Source organism: Anolis sagrei, chromosome X (genome assembly GCF_037176765.1).
Source record: "Anolis sagrei isolate rAnoSag1 chromosome X, rAnoSag1.mat, whole genome shotgun sequence".
In the NCBI taxonomy this organism is placed as follows: Eukaryota; Metazoa; Chordata; class Lepidosauria; order Squamata; family Dactyloidae; genus Anolis; species Anolis sagrei.
The window spans coordinates 101947762-101965481 of NC_090034.1; the positions used below are offsets into that span (position 1 = coordinate 101947762).

At 43.5% G+C, this 17720-nt stretch overlaps 1 protein-coding gene across 3 annotated transcripts in view; it reads right to left on the minus strand.

The window, feature by feature from the left end:
- Positions 1-1410: 1410 nt before the first annotated feature.
- Positions 1411-17720, minus strand: part of LOC137094961 (RNA-binding protein Nova-2-like) — a 69212-nt gene continuing 52902 nt past the window's right edge. For all 3 annotated transcript variants that reach the window (XM_067461017.1, XM_067461019.1, XM_067461018.1), the window contains exon 4: positions 1411-11791. In XM_067461017.1, coding sequence (XP_067317118.1) covers positions 10775-11791 — 1017 coding nt within the window. In that variant the 3' untranslated portion in view covers positions 1411-10774. The remainder of the gene's footprint in view (positions 11792-17720) is intronic.

Here is a 17720-nt window from a genome sequence, read left to right on the forward strand (position 1 = left end):
AAACCTCAAAGCCAGACAGGACGAAAGAGAAACTCACAATGCTGACTCCCCCAAATTCAATCCCATCTGCTTCTGCCCGAATCAAAGCAATGCTTTCCAAATGGATTTTTCTCTTCCAGTTGTAAGAATGCCTCGATCCTTTAGACCAGTGGTTCTCAACTTGGGGTCCCCAGATGTTTTTGACCTTCAACTCCCAGAAATCCTAACAGCTGGTAAACTGGCTGGGATTTCTGGGAGTTGTAGGCCAAAAACACCTGGGGACCCACAGGTTGAGAACCACTGCTTTAGAGCAGTGGCGTCCATCCTTTGGCCCTCTGGGTGCTTGGGACTCCAACTCCCAGAAGCCTTGGTCAAAAATACATGGAGGACCAAAGGTTGGACACCACTGCTTTAGACAAAAGGAAGGCTTTAGTGCAGTGGTTCTCAACCTGGGGTCCCCAGATGTTTTTGGCCTACAACTCCCAGAAATCCTAACAGCTGGTAAACTAGCTGGGATTTCTGGGAGTTGTAGGCCAAAAACATCTGGGGACCCCAGGTTGAGAACCACAGCTTTAGTGTATGTCAAGATAGGGGAACTTATGGCATTCCAGATGTTGTTGGCCATGACTCTCCTTATCATCATCTCATCATTGGCCATGCTGGCTGGAGCAGAAGCAAACTGAACCCAATCTGCATCTGGAAGATCTTTCAGACAAGAGAAGTTTTAATGCATGCTATGGTGGGGGAACCTTTGGCATTCCAGATGTTGGGCCACAACTCTCATTATATCCCATCATTGGTCATATTGGATGGGGCAGAAGAGCACTGAATCCAATTTGCATCTGGTAACTCATATCTTCCCCATATTAATATAAAGAGTATTGGCTCTCCACCCATTGTGTCCCTGATATATTTTGGGCAACTGGTATCTCTGCTGCATCTTACATTGGAAGATCCAGGCGATCGTATGCAGAGATGTGTCCAAGCTGACCTTGCATCCAAATGGAAGGCAAGATGAAGCTTGCCTTCTTGAAGGAAGGAGCCTTTCTGTCACGTGTCTTTCCCAGCAGGTGAGGTAGGTCCATTCCACAGACGCCATGGAACAGTGCCTGATTTAGTGAGGTAGCAAGAAACCTCGCCATTGAGGACAAGGACCTGGGGCTCAAGGGTTCAGCCACGATGATCGACCACATGTTCCAACAAGACACAGATGGGCCTGCCCTCTCGGTCCGAGGAAGACCCTCTCAGGCCCTTCTAAGCTGACCCCGTGCCTGGTTCATGGGACAAGGAAGGGGTGGGTGAGTGGAAAGGAAATGATGAGGCCTAGATGTCGCTTCCTTGCTGTGACACCTCCCTCCCAGCTCCATTAGTAAAAATGGGTTAAGAGATTGTCGTGAAATGTAAAGAAAAAACGACAACGGAAGACGGAAGTGATGTCGTGAATGGACATTTATCATGACAGAAATGAGTTAATAGTATTAGCACTAAAAAAAATGCTGACTTCACTGAGCACAAAATCAATACACAACTTTACACTAAAACACACAAACCTACCAAGACATTCAGGTTTTTTTTTTTGTTGGTTTTGCTATGTAGCCATGATGATGGAGTTGGTTACTTGTTTGCTCTTTTTTTCTCTCCTTTTCTCTCTTTCTGTCTCTCTCTCTCTATTTTTTTTTATTTTACAATAAAACATTTTCAATCATACCTCTCTTGGTTTTCCCTTCCCACCCCCTTTGGCACCATCCCACGCAAATAAATAAGATTGCTGTTAAAAGGAGAGGTTGGATGGAGAACAAAAATCCAGAATGATTGGAGACAGTTGCATAAAAGATATTGGAGGTTTGTGCATTGATCAATGGATGCTGAAAAAGCCTCACCCCAAATCAGACTGTTGGCCCATTGAAGCCAATCTTAGGGCCCTTCTACACCGCTATGTAATCCAGAATATCAAGGGAGATAGTTCACATTACCTGCTTTGGATTGCCTGAGTCTACACTGCCAAATAATCCAGTCCAAAGCAGATAATCTGGATTTTATACAGCTGTGTAGAAAAGGCCTTGGTGACTCTTACTGGCAGCCAACTTTATGGAACCTCAAACATCCTTTGAGGTCCTTTGTGAAAATTTGTAGGATTTCAACACAGATTTGAATCCAGAACTGTCTGGCCACAAAGCCTCTGTTAAGGAACTAAAGGAAAGAAGAGATGGGCATTCCCAAGACATGAGACAAAAGGGGTATTAAGCTGGCATTGCTGTTCTGGTTCGAAACAGAAAAGCACTCCCTTGGAAGGAGACACAAATAATGTGAATGCAGCAACATTTAAATTGTCCTCTAATTTTGCTTTTCTCACTCATAGCAAATACGGTTTCAGAACCAAGCTCTATCCTAATGTTTCCAATTCCAAAATGTTCCTAAGTAGCAGGAATTGCTGCCATTGGCATTTCCCAAAGCTACACATTTTCATTTGCACATTTTCCTAACAAACTATACAGTCACCTCTCAACTTTCATGGGCTATGTATCCACACATTTGATTATTGACAGATTTGATGGATATGTTTTCTCTAGACACTTGTAGGTCCTCCAGAGTGACAATACAATAAACTTCCATTGGAGTCTGGAGGGTGAAAAGATACTTAGAGCAGTGCCCTTTCATGTTAAAAAATATATTGGTAATATATTTTCCACTTTCACGGGGCTCATAACTCCTGCAAATGTTGTGGGCCAAATGTATTCCCTTTGGACGGCAAAGATTAAATTGAAATATCAGACCTTTTAAAGGTGACAAGGCTTTCTCTCCTTTATCAGAATCTTAGGATGGGAAGTTAAACTTGGCCGTAGTGGACCAAATCTTGCAAATCTCATATCCTGAAAATAAACTTCAGACACCACACCTATCTGAGAAAAAAAAATCTTACATTTATGTTTTTTAAAGGAGAGGAAATATATTACGGCACTTCTTATTGTCTGCTATATTTACGTAGTATGTGGGAAGGTGGGAGTATTTAGGTGCAACACCTGATCTCTGCAGCCAAAGTGGTCTGGTACGGACCAAAGAAAAACTTTAAATTATTCCTGGTAGCACCATAACTCTTTCTGCTACCTCCCAAAACATTTTGGAATATATTGAGCGATTCTGTCCACCCCCCAAAACCTCCAGCACTTTTATGCACCGACACGTCTCTGATGTTTGAGAACACAAAATCAATGGCCTCCCTCTTTTTCCCTTCCCCTCCCGCACCCCGCAAACATGTTCAAACAGAAACAGAGTATTTACAATGAAGCGATGGTGGAGAAACATTTTGCTGTTGTTGTTGTTGTTCACAGTTAAAAGAGAAAAAAATATGACATCAAATCATCTCATTCAGTAGACTAAATTGTAAGAATTTGACAGTCTGTTGCACTTGTCTTTTCCCCTAATATTTATATATTTATATATATAATTTTAATTTGTTTTTCTGTTTTGTTTTTTTTTTGTTTTTTGTTATTATTTTTTTTGTAATATGGAAGATGAGGAAAAAATCCAAAAAACACAGGTTTTGATGAACACAGAAGGAGGGAGGTTATAAGTTCAAAATGATGGAAGGGTGAAGCTTGAAAGTTCAGAAGACGGGTTGAAACAAGGTGGAAACTGTCCCCGGCAGCGAGAGAATTCGAGATGGAATCCCCCAAAATTCGGATGAAGCAAAGGTTTGACATTTTTTAAAAAACAAACAAACAAACAAACGTTTTGAAAGGTGAGTGCTGTATTCCCCCTTGGAAAAAAAAACCAACACGCTAGAAATGTTCTCGATGCTGAGAATGATGAAAGTGGATTTGGAAAAAAAAAAAAGCAGTCCGGAGGTAGCCAACCATGGTATAAATAGTCCCAATGCTGCTTTAGGTAAGTGTTTTTTTAAAAAATAATAATATATATATGTACTTATATATATATTTATATATAGAAGTTTTGTGGCGTGCGAACTTGTTCAAAATGCTGGATGGAAAGGATGCTCCAGAGGATGAGTGTGTCCTGACACAAATTAAAAAAAAAAGGGCTTTTGGGGAAAAGGGGAGAGCGGCAAAAGGGAGGAATGAGGGCTTGGCACTCAACAACTGGGATGTACACACATGTGGAGGAGGAGAGGACTTTTCGCCCGGAATAGGATCCCATTCAATCTTATCAAATGCATTTCCTTCCTCTTCCTTGTCTTGCTTTGTCTTTTTCTCACCTTGCCACCAAACCCCTTTTTTATTTTAAACATGGCTGCCTAAAAAACTTGAAAAGAAAAGAGAAGAAAAACAAGAACAGTGATATGGTAAATGCAAAGGGGGTACAGTAAGTGGAGAGGAGATGATAACAAGACGATTCTCGCTCCCCCTCCCCAACTGCTGGGCAAATGTATATGTTTCTTATGCGATATATAGGTGCATATTAGCCCTATGGGACGCTGAATATGTAATAATCCTTTGATTAAGTTACAGCCCCATTCCTGTCTTGCCTTCCAAAGCTTTAATTCGGAAACACTCTTTGAACACACCTTGGATTGGCAGGAGGAGCCTGGAGGGCACGCCTCAAAAGGAGAAAGTTTCCCTTTCGGATAGAGAGTGGAGTGCCAGCAGCAAAGTCCAGCTAGACCATCTCCACGGCTGATTATTATTATTATTTCATTATTTGATTCATAAAAATCTGGCTCATATTTGGCACATTGAGAGCTCATAAAGTCCCGGCTGTCACCAAAGCAGGTTTCGCTGCCACTTCGCTGGAGCAACAGCGTCTCTGTGTGAAGAGGGCAGGAGGTTCAAAGCACCCAGGAATTGCTGCTTTTGAAACTTATTTAAAATGGAGGGAAAGGGGAGGCAGGATATACCAAGACAATCCAGAAGAGAGAGGGGAGGCAATTGGAAAAAACTCACCCGTTCAAAAACGTGCCCACCGATCTCCAAGGTTCACCATGCATGTCACTCAATACAATATCATTCCCTCCACTTCCCGTCTGGGCACCAAGATCGTAAACTGAGATTATTTTTTCTCAAGGAGGTCAGAGTTTAAAGAGCATCAGGTGAAGAAGGGAGAATATGCCTTGATCCTTCTCCCTCAAGACTCAACATTGTTGCATCTCATCATGGAAAACAGCCAGAGAGAAACCATGGCTACAAACCAACAAGAAGATAATTCTGGTGGCAACCTCATGGGTAAGTCCGAATGGAATCAGTAAAGCCTAATTTGGACAAAACTGCTTCAGTTTTAAGATGTAACTCCACTGGAAATCAATGAAATGGGCCTTAGGGCTGCTCTAAAATCCCATCAAAAGCCATGTAAAAGAACTTTTGCTGGATTGAGCATTGGGTTTCCAAGCAGAGGCATGTTCTCCTCCCTTCTATTCAACAGTCCAGTTTGGTGGAGGAAATATATCAGCTCAGAAAACACTGGACATGAATCTACAGCATAGGAGTGACTTTAAAATGCCTCCTCCATGGTGTCTGCTTTCCTCTTTTGCACCTTTGCTCCAAAACCAGCATATGTGCAAGGTGATAGTTTTCCCACTAAAGCAAGATTGGGCTTTTCAACATATAGAAATTGGACATGGTTTCACAAAGCAGATTCCCCCTCCCAAAAGGAGTTGGTATACAATCACACGCTCCCTGCCTCCTCGAGTTACGGGGCAAAAGACCCGTGCCTCCATCACCACCATTCAGCATCAAGACAGCTCCAGAGAAAGACAGCTGAGAACAGAACTGAAGGTCTCCCTTTTTTAATAGAAAAAAGTATTATATTTATTTAAAAGCCACTAAAGATCCTGACGTCAGATCCACTAACAAGTCCTAAGCTTCACTTTTTTTTAAAGAACTTTTGTTTTTAAATATCAAAATGCCCCTGCGGTCCCCATTCCCCCAGCCCACCCTCCCCACCCCAACCCTTTTCCTTGTTAAAAATCTGTTTAAATAGCTGCATGTCATCTATAAATAATAGTTTGGCACTTCAAAAATGAGGGAGGGAAAGTGCGTCTTTTTAAACAGGATATGTCAATAATATTCTCGAAACCTGACTGTTCCAAGTTACAGTAATGGCTCCCAAAGTGCAGTGGATACAAACAACTTTACAATGCTGCTCTCATCCCGCCCTACTCTGTTCAGCAAGTTTGGTTTCTTCAAAGAGAGGAAAGAGGAAATAGTTTTGTGGGATTTGAAAGAGGGAAATGGAAGAGGGGCTAAGAAATAAGATATAAGGGGCAGTTCTCCTGCCCAGCTCACATTTCAGTGGCTCTGGCTCCCTGGATGTTGTCCTTACCCCTGATGTCTTTTGGATGAAGGGCAAAGAAGATGACCAGATCCAGGAGTGCTTTACCAAAGCTCCTTTTCGCTCAGGAAAGGAACTTGGCACAAAAGAAACCTATTTAAAATATCCTCAGCAAGGAACTCCATGTGGAAATCCCATCATCCAAAGAGATCCTGCTGCTTTCTAACACAGTGGCAGGTGAGGTTACCCAGCATGGTCTCACCCAAGGTTTGGAGCACCAATAATTAGTCCTCATCACCACCATCTTGCTGCCCATCATCCTTTTCAGTGGAGGTAACAGGAGTTTGAATCTGGGCAAAGTAATGAAGCTATGGGCCGACTGACAAGTTTACGGTATTTCACCAACAAAGCAGAAAAGAAAGGTTTTATCTTTTGGGGAGTGGCATGCCAGCTAGTCACCAGAATGCCTATCTGATATGAGAAGCGCTATTCCTCACTTAAAAGCCAGGATTTTGACTTCTGCCAGTTTTTTTAAAAAGTCTAAAGCGTTCTGCAGAATTGCACACAATCCTGCAATCCAAAGTGTCATCAGCAGGGAGCTGCATTAGTGAAAGCGGTATGCTCACAAACTGTTAAATTGCATTATGTGTCTTCAGGGGTATGAAATTTACAGCACAAACTAGAATTATAAAGGGCTTGGTATCTTTACCATGAATCCTATCTCTTGCCCAACCTGTCCAAAAGGCTATCAGTGGCTCCTGGATGTTTTATGCCAATTTTATGTAAGCCATAACCAGACCTCTGTGAGATATCATGGCAATTAACGGCAGAACTCAGTTTCATAGTTTCATATCTTACAGTTGGGGAGAAAAAAAGGTGAAAACACGGCAACTGTCTGATCTTTTGGTTTCAAAAATATACCTGAAAGTATATGAGTGAAAGCATCTCATTTCTATTCCTCATGACTTTCAGGAGGAGCCAAGATTATTCAATATTACTAAGAAGTTGCAGAAGTCTGCAAAAGAGGAGGAAGGTTTTTTGGAAAAATGGTTTCTTAACATAATTGACCAGGTGGCAGAGTCCGCGTGTGCCTTGGCATGAAACCATGATTCTGAGATCCCAAAGGAAGAAGAGGAGGGCAAAGCAGAGCTGACGGGAAAAAGCAGGAAGGACAGGCTGGGAAAATACTGTTAAAATATCTGCAGCATTTCAGAGAAGGCAGGGAACTGGGTAAGGAATATCCCTCTATGTCGTAAGCATCCACAATATTTAAAAAGACGCAGACTGAAGAATTTGGCACATTTTTTCCCTTTTATATCCCTCTCCCACCCTCCTGCCCCTAACACAAAAGCCTGATATGCGAGACACACATCTAAAACAGCAGCAATATTTTGTTCATCATTTTAAAAAAAACAAAACCCCAGGAGGCCTGGAATCTCCGCCAGTGTAAACAGAGGCCGCCATTCCTTGCTGCCTGTCTCCCCTCTGCTTAGTTAGCAAGCAAACCTTCCATAGATAAAATGCTGGCTTCAGCAGCTCTCCTCACTCTGTAGGATCAGTGCAAGATGCTATAGAGATATTGCTTCCTTTACATTTTTAATAGTATATAAGATTCACATTTGAGATTTTGCTCCCTAGTGGTTTTAGAGTCTTAAGACTCTCCCCTTCAGTCTAAGAAGGAAAAAAACAGAACAAAGATACATGCTACCACGTAATAAGATATTAATTCTCTGCCCCCCTTCCCCATCCCCTTATGCACCCCCAGAGCCTCACTCACATCCAGACACAGAATTGTCCTAAGAACTAGCCTAGCAGTTGGTCAAGCTAACCTAAAAGAAGGATGGAGGGGTGTGTGCAGCTATCTCCCATCCCACCCTCCACCCCAAACACACCCCATCCACCTCCATGCTTCAGAAGGAGTCAGGAAAGAATTAAAATATTGCACAAGTCCACACGCCTTGAAGCAAGTTGGACATTGACACAGCAAGATAGGAGCTACTGAAGCAGCTGAGGAGTGAAACAGCCCCATAACTCCCTCAGTATTTTTCCCCACCCTAACCCCAAATCTTGGAGCATTGCATGCTCCATTCCCCCCCTATTTGAATGGGATTATCTCAATCTTGGCTCTTCCAAACAGAGAAGTTTCCTATCACCAAACCAACCTACCTATGAAGATAGATGTGTAGTCTAACAGAGATGCCTCACTGTCTTATGCTGGCGAGGGTCTGTATGCACACAGCCTGAAATGTGCCACAGGAAGTTATAGGATGTATCGCAATGAGATTTGGGGTGACGAGGTAGACAGCCACTTCGCAATCCAGCATTGGGAGGACTCCATTCTGCCTTGGCTCCTCTGTAGCCGTTTAGTTAAAAGGAAAGGGAGAAAGAAAAACAGAGGCAACCCAGTGCTTCACATTGCAATGCAGTGCTATATGTTTTTGGCCTCTGGGCCAATCCTGACTCTATGTTCTTATTAAAGAGGGAAAACAATATCAGTGCAGCAAGAAAGCTAGGCTCTTATTAAAATGCTGGCACCTTCAAGAGCAAAAAAGAATTAAATACTCTTCATGCCTTAAGAGAAGCTGCATTTATGTAAACATTGCAGGGAAGAACTTTGATTTATTTCATGTTCCTCCTTTCAAGGGTGATGGTTGCATGGGATAGGGGTCACACAGTGTTGATCAATAGAAGGCTAGCAAATAGAGAAAGCTCAGATAAGCGAACAGCAACACACAGCTCTGTGCTTGGACCGTCAACCCAAAAATCCCATGCACCTGGCACTAGTCACCTTCTTCCACTGGAAATGGAAAGTGCTGCTCAAATGACCCTGGGGCTGAAACCTCTAGCGCAAACCTTCATCAAGGAGGAGGCAAGAAAATGAACAGGGTAGTAGGATCCCTGCTGCATAATCACTGGGGTAAAGGCTTTCACTCCAGTGTGGGATAATAATACTGCTTGATTACATGGAGAATGTGGATCAAAAAGGGATTCAAAGATGCAATTTTCATGGATTTGAATTCTCTTTGCCAATGTTCAGTCCCACTCAAAACACTAATACTGATAACAAGATGGTTTAGTGGTTTTCTAATGTCGATAGAGGGTCAGGCTGGGAAAGGGATGCTGTGCAACTTTGAGTATCTTACAGAAAGCATCAAGTTTGGCCCCCAGCAAGATAAGAGCATCAATAGCCAGCATTTCCTGTCCAGCTGTACCATATGGATTTTACTCAAAGGATGGCACTCGTAAGTGAAATGATGGTTGGGTTTGGCTGTTGTTCTTGTCTTTCAAGAAAACAGGCCTCCACTTTAGATGATAACCCCTGAAAAAAAACATGGAGAGCTTTCTTCTTGTGAGGATATATGAAGTTTGGTGAAGGAACTTATCTATTCAGGGAGAGACAAAACAGGAAGTAGCCAAACAGACCTCAGGAAGGAGATCATGACTTCATGGCACCATGTGAAGAAGTCACCTCAACTACATCACAGCCATTTCTCACATGTCAGGAGGATCACTGCTTATTTCAGTATTCTCTCTGGGACTATGATGCTCTTACGCTCACTTGGGAGTCCAGATTCCCATCAACTCCTGACTTGCCAATAGCAAAACTTCCCCAATGTGAACATTCTGATCTCATCCCCTTGCCTTTGCAAAGTGACTTCTCTATCATGCAGGAAAACTCTTCAGCTACAAACCTTCAATCCAAGCACCTCACTTTTTCTGTTACCATAAATAAAGCTGGGAAATGGGGGAAAGAATGCCCACAGACACACTGTTTTTCCCTCCCACATGAAAATATGTGTGGAAGAACCATGCCTTTTTAAATGCCCATCATCTCAAACAAACCTGTGTTCCTGTTTCAAAGCCCTTCCCAGTCCAACCCCTCCTTCTTCGAGGCATTCCTTCTCCCAGAATACCCAAATTAGGATACCAAGAGGAAGAAAATCCACACTCAGCTTCACTACAAACAGTGGGCCTCTCAGATAACACACAAAGTGGTGTCATTTTCAAGAACTGAAGGTCCTTAGGCAAAGAAACCACCTCCTTGCAAACTCAACCCACGTCTTCCCTCCCCACAAATATGTCTAAACTCAGTTTGAGCATCTGCGGGTGACAATACTCTGCGTGGGCATGAAGGGGGAGTACCAATAGCCTATCAAGAAATCCTGAACTTGATCTATCGACTCGGGGGTGGGGAACAAAGCATGAAGAGATAGACCTTCCTCTGCCAAGATTGTTGAGAAAGAAAACTGGAAAGAAAAGAGGGAAAGAAAGAGGACTTCTTTTTCTTAAAAAAAATGTTTTTCTATTAAAATCCATCAACTCAAAAAAGAAAAGAAAATGTTGCCATATATATAGATATATAGATATATATACACACACACACACATAAATCGCACCATCAGCGAAATAAAGTTCCAGTAGAACAAACGCTGGGCTGCTGCCCAGAGCAGGGGAGTGCATGTGTGAGAGATGGACACTGGACAGGGGCTGGTGTCGGGTAGGTTACCATTTTAATGATTAAAGGACTGATTTCAACTCTACTCCTTCCCCCAGCCTTCTCTCCAGCCTCCTCTTAACCCACTTTCTGTGGGTTGGTGGCCCGGACGCCTTGCTCGTATGTTACTCGCTGGCTAATAAGATACTGCGCTGCTTGGGTCGCAGCCGGAGTGCCTGTGATGGTGACTTTTCGGTTCCTAGTACCCGGAATAAACTCCCCCTTTTTGGAAATCTGGATGCGGGCGCCTGTCAGCTCTTGGTACTCAACCAACGTCTTGCCGCCTTTCCCCAAAATGGCGCCCACTAGGTTCTCCGGCACGGCAATCTCCACCATATCTTTGGTGCTTTCCACAAGCTTCTCTGTGGCTAAGAAGGAGCTAGCCACCAAAGGGGAGGCTGTCCCTAGATAGCCATTGGCCGCCCCGGTGGCGGCAGCTAAGGAACCTAAGGTGAAGGCTCCGACTGCACCGGCTGGGGTAGTGGTGCTAGTGGATGCTTCATTGGCGTAGGAAGCAAGGAGGTTAGCGGCGGCAGCTGCAGCTGGGTTGGCGCCAGCGGCTACAGCGGCCAGCACTCCAGAGGCGGCTGCAGAGTTGAGGCCGAGCCCTAAAGAACTGGTGTTGTATCCGTAGCTGGCTAAGGTGTTGAGGGCTGTGCTGATGGCCAAAAGGTCACTGCCGGAGAAACCCGGCAGGGCGGCTGGGAAGGCCCCTACTCCAGCCAGGCTGGTGTGGCCCAGGAGGCCCGATGCTGTGGCAGCAGCGGCGGCAGCTGGCAGGACGTCCGTGGAGTTGGCATAGGGTGATCCGGTTGGGTTGGAGTTGGCCACCGGGCCAGTAATGTTGGCGTAGCTAATGTTGAGGCAGCTGCTGCTCTGGGGATCTTCCTGGATCTTCTGGACAATGATATCCACGGCTTTGTGGATCTGTTCAGGCTCACCACTGATGGTCACCACTCGTTCCTGAAGGTTGATGCCCTCAGGCTTCTGACTCAGCTGCACCCATGCTCCAGACTGCTCCATAATGGCCTTCACGGTGGCCCCTCCTTTGCCTATGATCAACCCCGCCGTGCTGTTGGGAACGATCACTTTAGCCTGCATGGAGAGAAATGAGAGAAGCCGTTTTTATTTGCCATTCCACTTACCTTTAAATGGCTGTCTACTTGTACACCTACATGGCTTTCAAAATGACTAAGCTGACCTCAACTACAAGTTGGCCTTTGCTTAACGTCACAGCGAGAAGATGATTAAATCACAGGAGTAAGAGAGGAAGTTGATCTCAAGTGAAGGGCATGGAGCAGAATTATTTCCCATAGCTGTAATTTTCCACCCTCCACAAAGTCCTGCTATGCAGCCTGTTTGTGTTATAGGTTCTTGAAGGCTTTGCCAGTGGAGTGAAAATGGACAGGTCCTATCAAGCTGGGAAAGCTTTGAGTATGGCTCCATCATCAGAGTCTGTTAACTATGGAGAAAGTCATTATCAGAAGGTCACCCACCATGTAACAAATTGTTTACAACAACTGCAAACGCAACAGAGATGCCAAATAATTCTCTTTGCATCAATAAAACCCCAAATCTCCAAACTATTCCAATTAGGTTGGTATGTACACATAATGGCTTTCTTTGTAGCAGCACAAGGTCAAGGAAATTAGGCTGTCCTCATCCCTTTTAAGCTTCCAGCAGGCAGCCTAGACTGCTATTTCGTGTGGCTTTTAATGTCTGAAATGGTTGTGTTTTAAGTATGTATTAAAACAGTATACTAATGTTTTAACATATTATTTACTGTGTTTTTAATTGATATTTTTTGCTTTTGATTGCTTTTCTTTGTTCATCACCTTGAGAGTCCCCTTGGGTTAGGAGGCAATATAGTAACACCTCAAATAAATAAATAAAATCAGGCAAAATTGTTTTCCATGTCTAAAATGTATATCAGTGGTTCTCAACCCAGATGTTTTTGGCCTACAACTCCCAGAAATCCCAGCCAGTTTACCAGCTGTTAGGATTTCTGGGAGTTGAAGGCCAAAAACATCTGGGGACCTCAGGTTGAGAACCACTGATGTATATTGTCAAAACTGATGAAATGACAATGCAGGTGTATAACGCCAGTAAAAAAAAAAGGTTTCAAAATTGTGATTAGTTTTCATAGGTGACTATTCTGAATTGTCAAACATGTATTTCACACAAGCAAGCACTTCCTAAAACTAGTAAAATGAACTCTGATCCCAGACAATATGTCCATAGAGAAGATGATGAAATAGAGTGACTTTCCCCATATGCATCCTTGCCGTCAAGTGAGTCTTCTTCTTCAGAATATATGTCTATCAGAATTAGGACAATGGTAAAGCAGACATTATGCTTTTTGCTGTTTTTGGCTGAGATATGCTCTAGAACAGTGTTTCTCAATCTGGGAGTCAGGACCCCGGGAGAGGGGGAAATTGTGAGGGGGGTGTCAGAGGTGTCACCAAAGACCATTAGAAAACACAGTATTTTCTGTTGGTCATGGGTGTTCTGTGTGGGAAGTTTAGCCCAATTCTATCATTGGTGGGGTTCAGAATGCTCTTTGACTGTAGGTGTACTGTAAATTCCAGCAACTACAACTCCAAAATCTCAAGGTCTACTTCCCCCAGAGTCCACCAGTGTCCACATTTCGACATATTGAATATTCATGCCAAGTTTGGTCCCAATCCATCATTGTTTGAGTCCACAGTACTCTCTAGTTGTAGGTGAACTACAACTCCCAAAGTCAAGGTCAATGCCTGCCAAAACCTTCCAGTATTTTCTGTTGGTGTTGGGAGTTCTGTGTGCAAGTTTGGTTCAATTCCATCACTGGTGGAGTTCAGAATGCTATTTGATTGTAGGTGAACTATAAATCCTAGCAACTACAACACCCAAGTGACAAAATCAACCCCCCGCACCCAACTACACTAGTATTTCAATCTGGGCATATCAGGTATTTGTGCCAAATTTGGTCCAATGAATAAAAATCCATCCTGTATATCAGATATTTACATTATGATTCATAACAGTAGCAAAATTCCAGTTATGAAGTAGCAATGAAAATAATGTTATGGTTGGGGGTTACCACAACATGAGGAACTGTATTAAAGGATCGTGGCATTAGAAAGGTTGAGAGCCACTGCTCTAGAAGGCTAGAAATGGTGTCCAGGCTTCGAATGATTTCCTTTGCTACTGCTTGAGATCCTTACAGTTTTGTGGTTATCATAGCCTCCTTAGAAACCGGCCCTTAACTCCCCTGCCTGTCAGTCATTCCATAAATGCCACCTACTCTTTTCTTTTGTTTTTCTGTTGCCCATTATTACCTTATTCACTGACTAGACTTAATGCATCAGTCTGGAGCAAATAATATAATGGAAGAAACCACTTCAGCACCGTGGAGAGCAACACACTTCTTACATTCAAGGCCCTAGTTAAGTTTGAATAGGTAACTCGGTATAATGGTGTCAGCATCCTTTCAATAACATCCAAGTTGGGATTTCTCATGGTTGATGATGCAGCCTCTAAACCAGGGCACTGTGTTGGGGTGGGAGATGATCTTTGGGAGACAAACCTTCTAGCCCAGTTGTTCTCAACCTGTGTTTTGGCATACAACTCCCAGAAATCCCACTCAGTTTGCCAACTGTTAGGATTTCTGGGAGTTGAAGGCCAAAACATCTGGGGACCAACAAGTTGAGAACCACTAGTTCTAGCCAAACCATGATGGAAATCGCAGCTTTGAATAGTTAGATCTTGGGCTACAATCCAGAGAACCCACCAACCAGCTGCATAACTCTCTGAAGCTCTAGGTGCTCTTATTGCCTACTACAGGGAAAACCAGCTTATCCCTAACCCATCTAAAACACAGACATGTGCCTTTCATCTCAAGAACAGACAAGCATCCCGAGCTCTGAAGATCACCTGGGAAGGAATCCCACTGGAGCATTGCAGCGCACCCAAATACCTGGGAGTCACTCTGGACCGTGCCCTGACCTACAAGAAGCACTGCCTGAACATCAAGCAAAAAGTGGGTGCCAGAAACAATATCATACGAAAGCTGACTGGCACAACCCGGGGATTACAACCAGATACAGTGAAGACATCTGCCCTTGCGCTGTGCTACTCTGCTGCTGAGTATGCATGCCCAGTGTGGAACACATCTCACCACACTAAAACAGTGGATGCGGCTCTGAATGAGACATGCCGCATTATCACGGGGTGTCTGTGCCCTACACCACTGGAGAAATTACACTGTCTAGCCGGTATTGCACCACCTGACATCCGCCGGGAAGTAGCAGCCAATAGTGAAAGGACCAAGGCAGAGACATCTCCAGCTCATCCCCTGTTTGGGTATCAGCCAGCACGTCAACGACTTAAATCTAGAAATAGTTTTCTAAGATCTACAGAGACACTCGCCGGAACACCTTAGCAAGCGAGAGTCCAAAAGTGGCAGGCTCAAACCCAGCACCTCAACCAATGGTGGATACCAAATGAGAGACTCCCTCCTGGGCACACAGAAGACTGGGCAACTTGGAAGGCACTGAACAGACTGCGCTCTGGCAGCACGAGATGCAGAGCCAACCTTCAGAAATGGGGCTACAAAGTGGACTCCACGACATGCGAGTGTGGAGAAGAGCACACCACTGACCACCTGCTGCAATGCAACCTGAGCCCTGCCACATGCACCATGGAGGACCTTCATGCAGCAACACCAGAGGCACTCCAAGTGGCCAGATACTGGTCAAAGGACATTTAACCAACTACCAAACTCTCAAGTTTTGTATTTGTCTGTTTGTTTGCTTTGTTCTGTTAGAAATGTAATATAAAGTGCTGGTTGCTCTGACACAACAAATAAATAAAGCTGCAGTTAAAAAAAAGAAGTCATTTCTCCAGGCTTTGAACATGCAAACACACAAGTAATTGAACACGCAAACTTTTCAAAACTTTGGGCACAGCGTGGGGAATAAAAAAAATATCTCTTTATAGTTCTGTGCTATAAAGGGATAGAAATGGATAAAAATTCTGCTTCAAGAGCCAAATCCTGCAGTTTGCATAAGTATATGCAAATGAAGTCTGTTCACCTGATTTCTTCCCTTTATTCACAAGGAAGAACTCTGCTAGGCATGCAAGCCACACACACTTCCAGCCACTAGAAATCTTCTCCAATTCTTCTGGCTTCGGAAATCTCAGCAGGCATTTCTCACCTACTTCTAATAAGCCAAGTATATTTTGCACAACCCCGAGGAGCAGAAACTTGATTTCTTTTTAAGGCAACAACTACAACATGAAAGAAGGAGGTTCTGAGGTGGTACAATTTCCATAGGCAACCTTACATTTTGTTCATTTTCTCTCCTACACTGCTCTATTTACAGCATGCTCAGCTTCTACAAGGAGTGTGTAGCAAGGGAGAGAGATGTGATTGAAAGTGATGAGGGGACTTTGTGTATGGAGTAGATCTGTAGGGTGGATCTGAAGCAATTCCTCCAGTGTCTGAGATTTCAGCAGATATTGGCCATTTTTAGGAGCTCTTCTAAGACAACCAAATAGGAGGATGAGAGAGAGGGAGAAGAAAGGGAGATGGCTTCAGGGGCTTCGTAATGAAGAGGGAGGGGGCTGCTCCACCCTGCCTTTATATAACCACGGAGAAAGAGAGAGCGATACAGATTTAGCAAGAAAATGCTCTTATGTAATCAAGTCGGAGGCACCTCCCGAAACCCATCACCTCGACCAACCCACAGCGATGGTGCTGGATTAGTGGGAAGGGGGGCAAAAACCAAATGGGAGAGCAGGAGAAAGTCCTTCCGTGCTGGCAGAATGGGTGCTGCATCCCAGATTTAATCTGAGAATTAGCTGTTTCCTCCAAGCTGGCGGAATTGCAACTAAAATCAAGAAAGACACTTCTGAGAGAAGGAAGGCCCACGGAAGACAACAGCCTGGCACAGCAGGGGAGCATCCACAGTTTTGCCCATCACATTCACCTCCACAGCAAGAGCTTCCCGCAGCTTTGGGCAAGAAAAGAATAAATACAAATTTGGAGGTGGGGAATGGCTTCTCTTCATGTTGGCAAAGGCTTTATGGCCAGAATCACTGAATCACGGAAGCATTCTCTCCTGACATTTCAGCCACATCTACAGCAGGCACCCTCAGAGGTTAAGGGAAACTAGGCAAGTGAGGTTTACTGTATATACTCTAGTATAAGCCTAGTTTTTCAGCCCTTTTTTTAGGCTGAAAAAGCTCCCCTCGGCTTATACTCGAGTCAAGGTTATTTATTATTTTACTTTATTATTATTATTATTATTATTATTATTATTATTATTACATTTATAGGTTAACTTTATTATTTTATTATTATTGCATTTATTATTTTACTCTATTATTATTGGAAGGATACGTAAACACATGTACATTGAAGAAGGTTAGAGTAATGGTTTTTGTCAGAGTTGGACAGTCTTATCTTACAGTTTTATGTAAATATTAATAAACATTTAACCTACTGATGCTTCAATTAATATAATTTTATTGGTATCTATTTTTATTTTGAAATTGACCAGTAGCTGCTGCATTTCCCACCCTCAGCTTATACTCGAATCAATACGTTTTCCCAGTTTTAGGCACCTAAAATTAGGTGCCTCGGCTTATATTCGGGTCGGCTTATACTCGAGTATATACGGTATATATCTTTGGAATGTTCAGGGTGATAAATGCTAATCAAGGTGGCCATTTGCAACATTCACAGGGACAGCTCATCACTTCTCAACAAAGAATTCCCCCAGGCAGTAAGAAGCCACACCTTGAAAACCGCTAGGTCATTAAATGCTAATCAAGGTGGCCAATTGAAACACTGACACCTATCTCCAACAGGCAAGAGTTCTTTCTCCCACCCTGGACATTCCACAGATGTATAAACCTCACTTGTTTAATTTCCAACAGACCTCACAACCTCTGAGGATGCCTGCCATATATGTGGGTGAAACATCAGGAGAGAATGCTTCTGGAACATGGCCAGACAGCCTGGAAAATTCACAGCAAC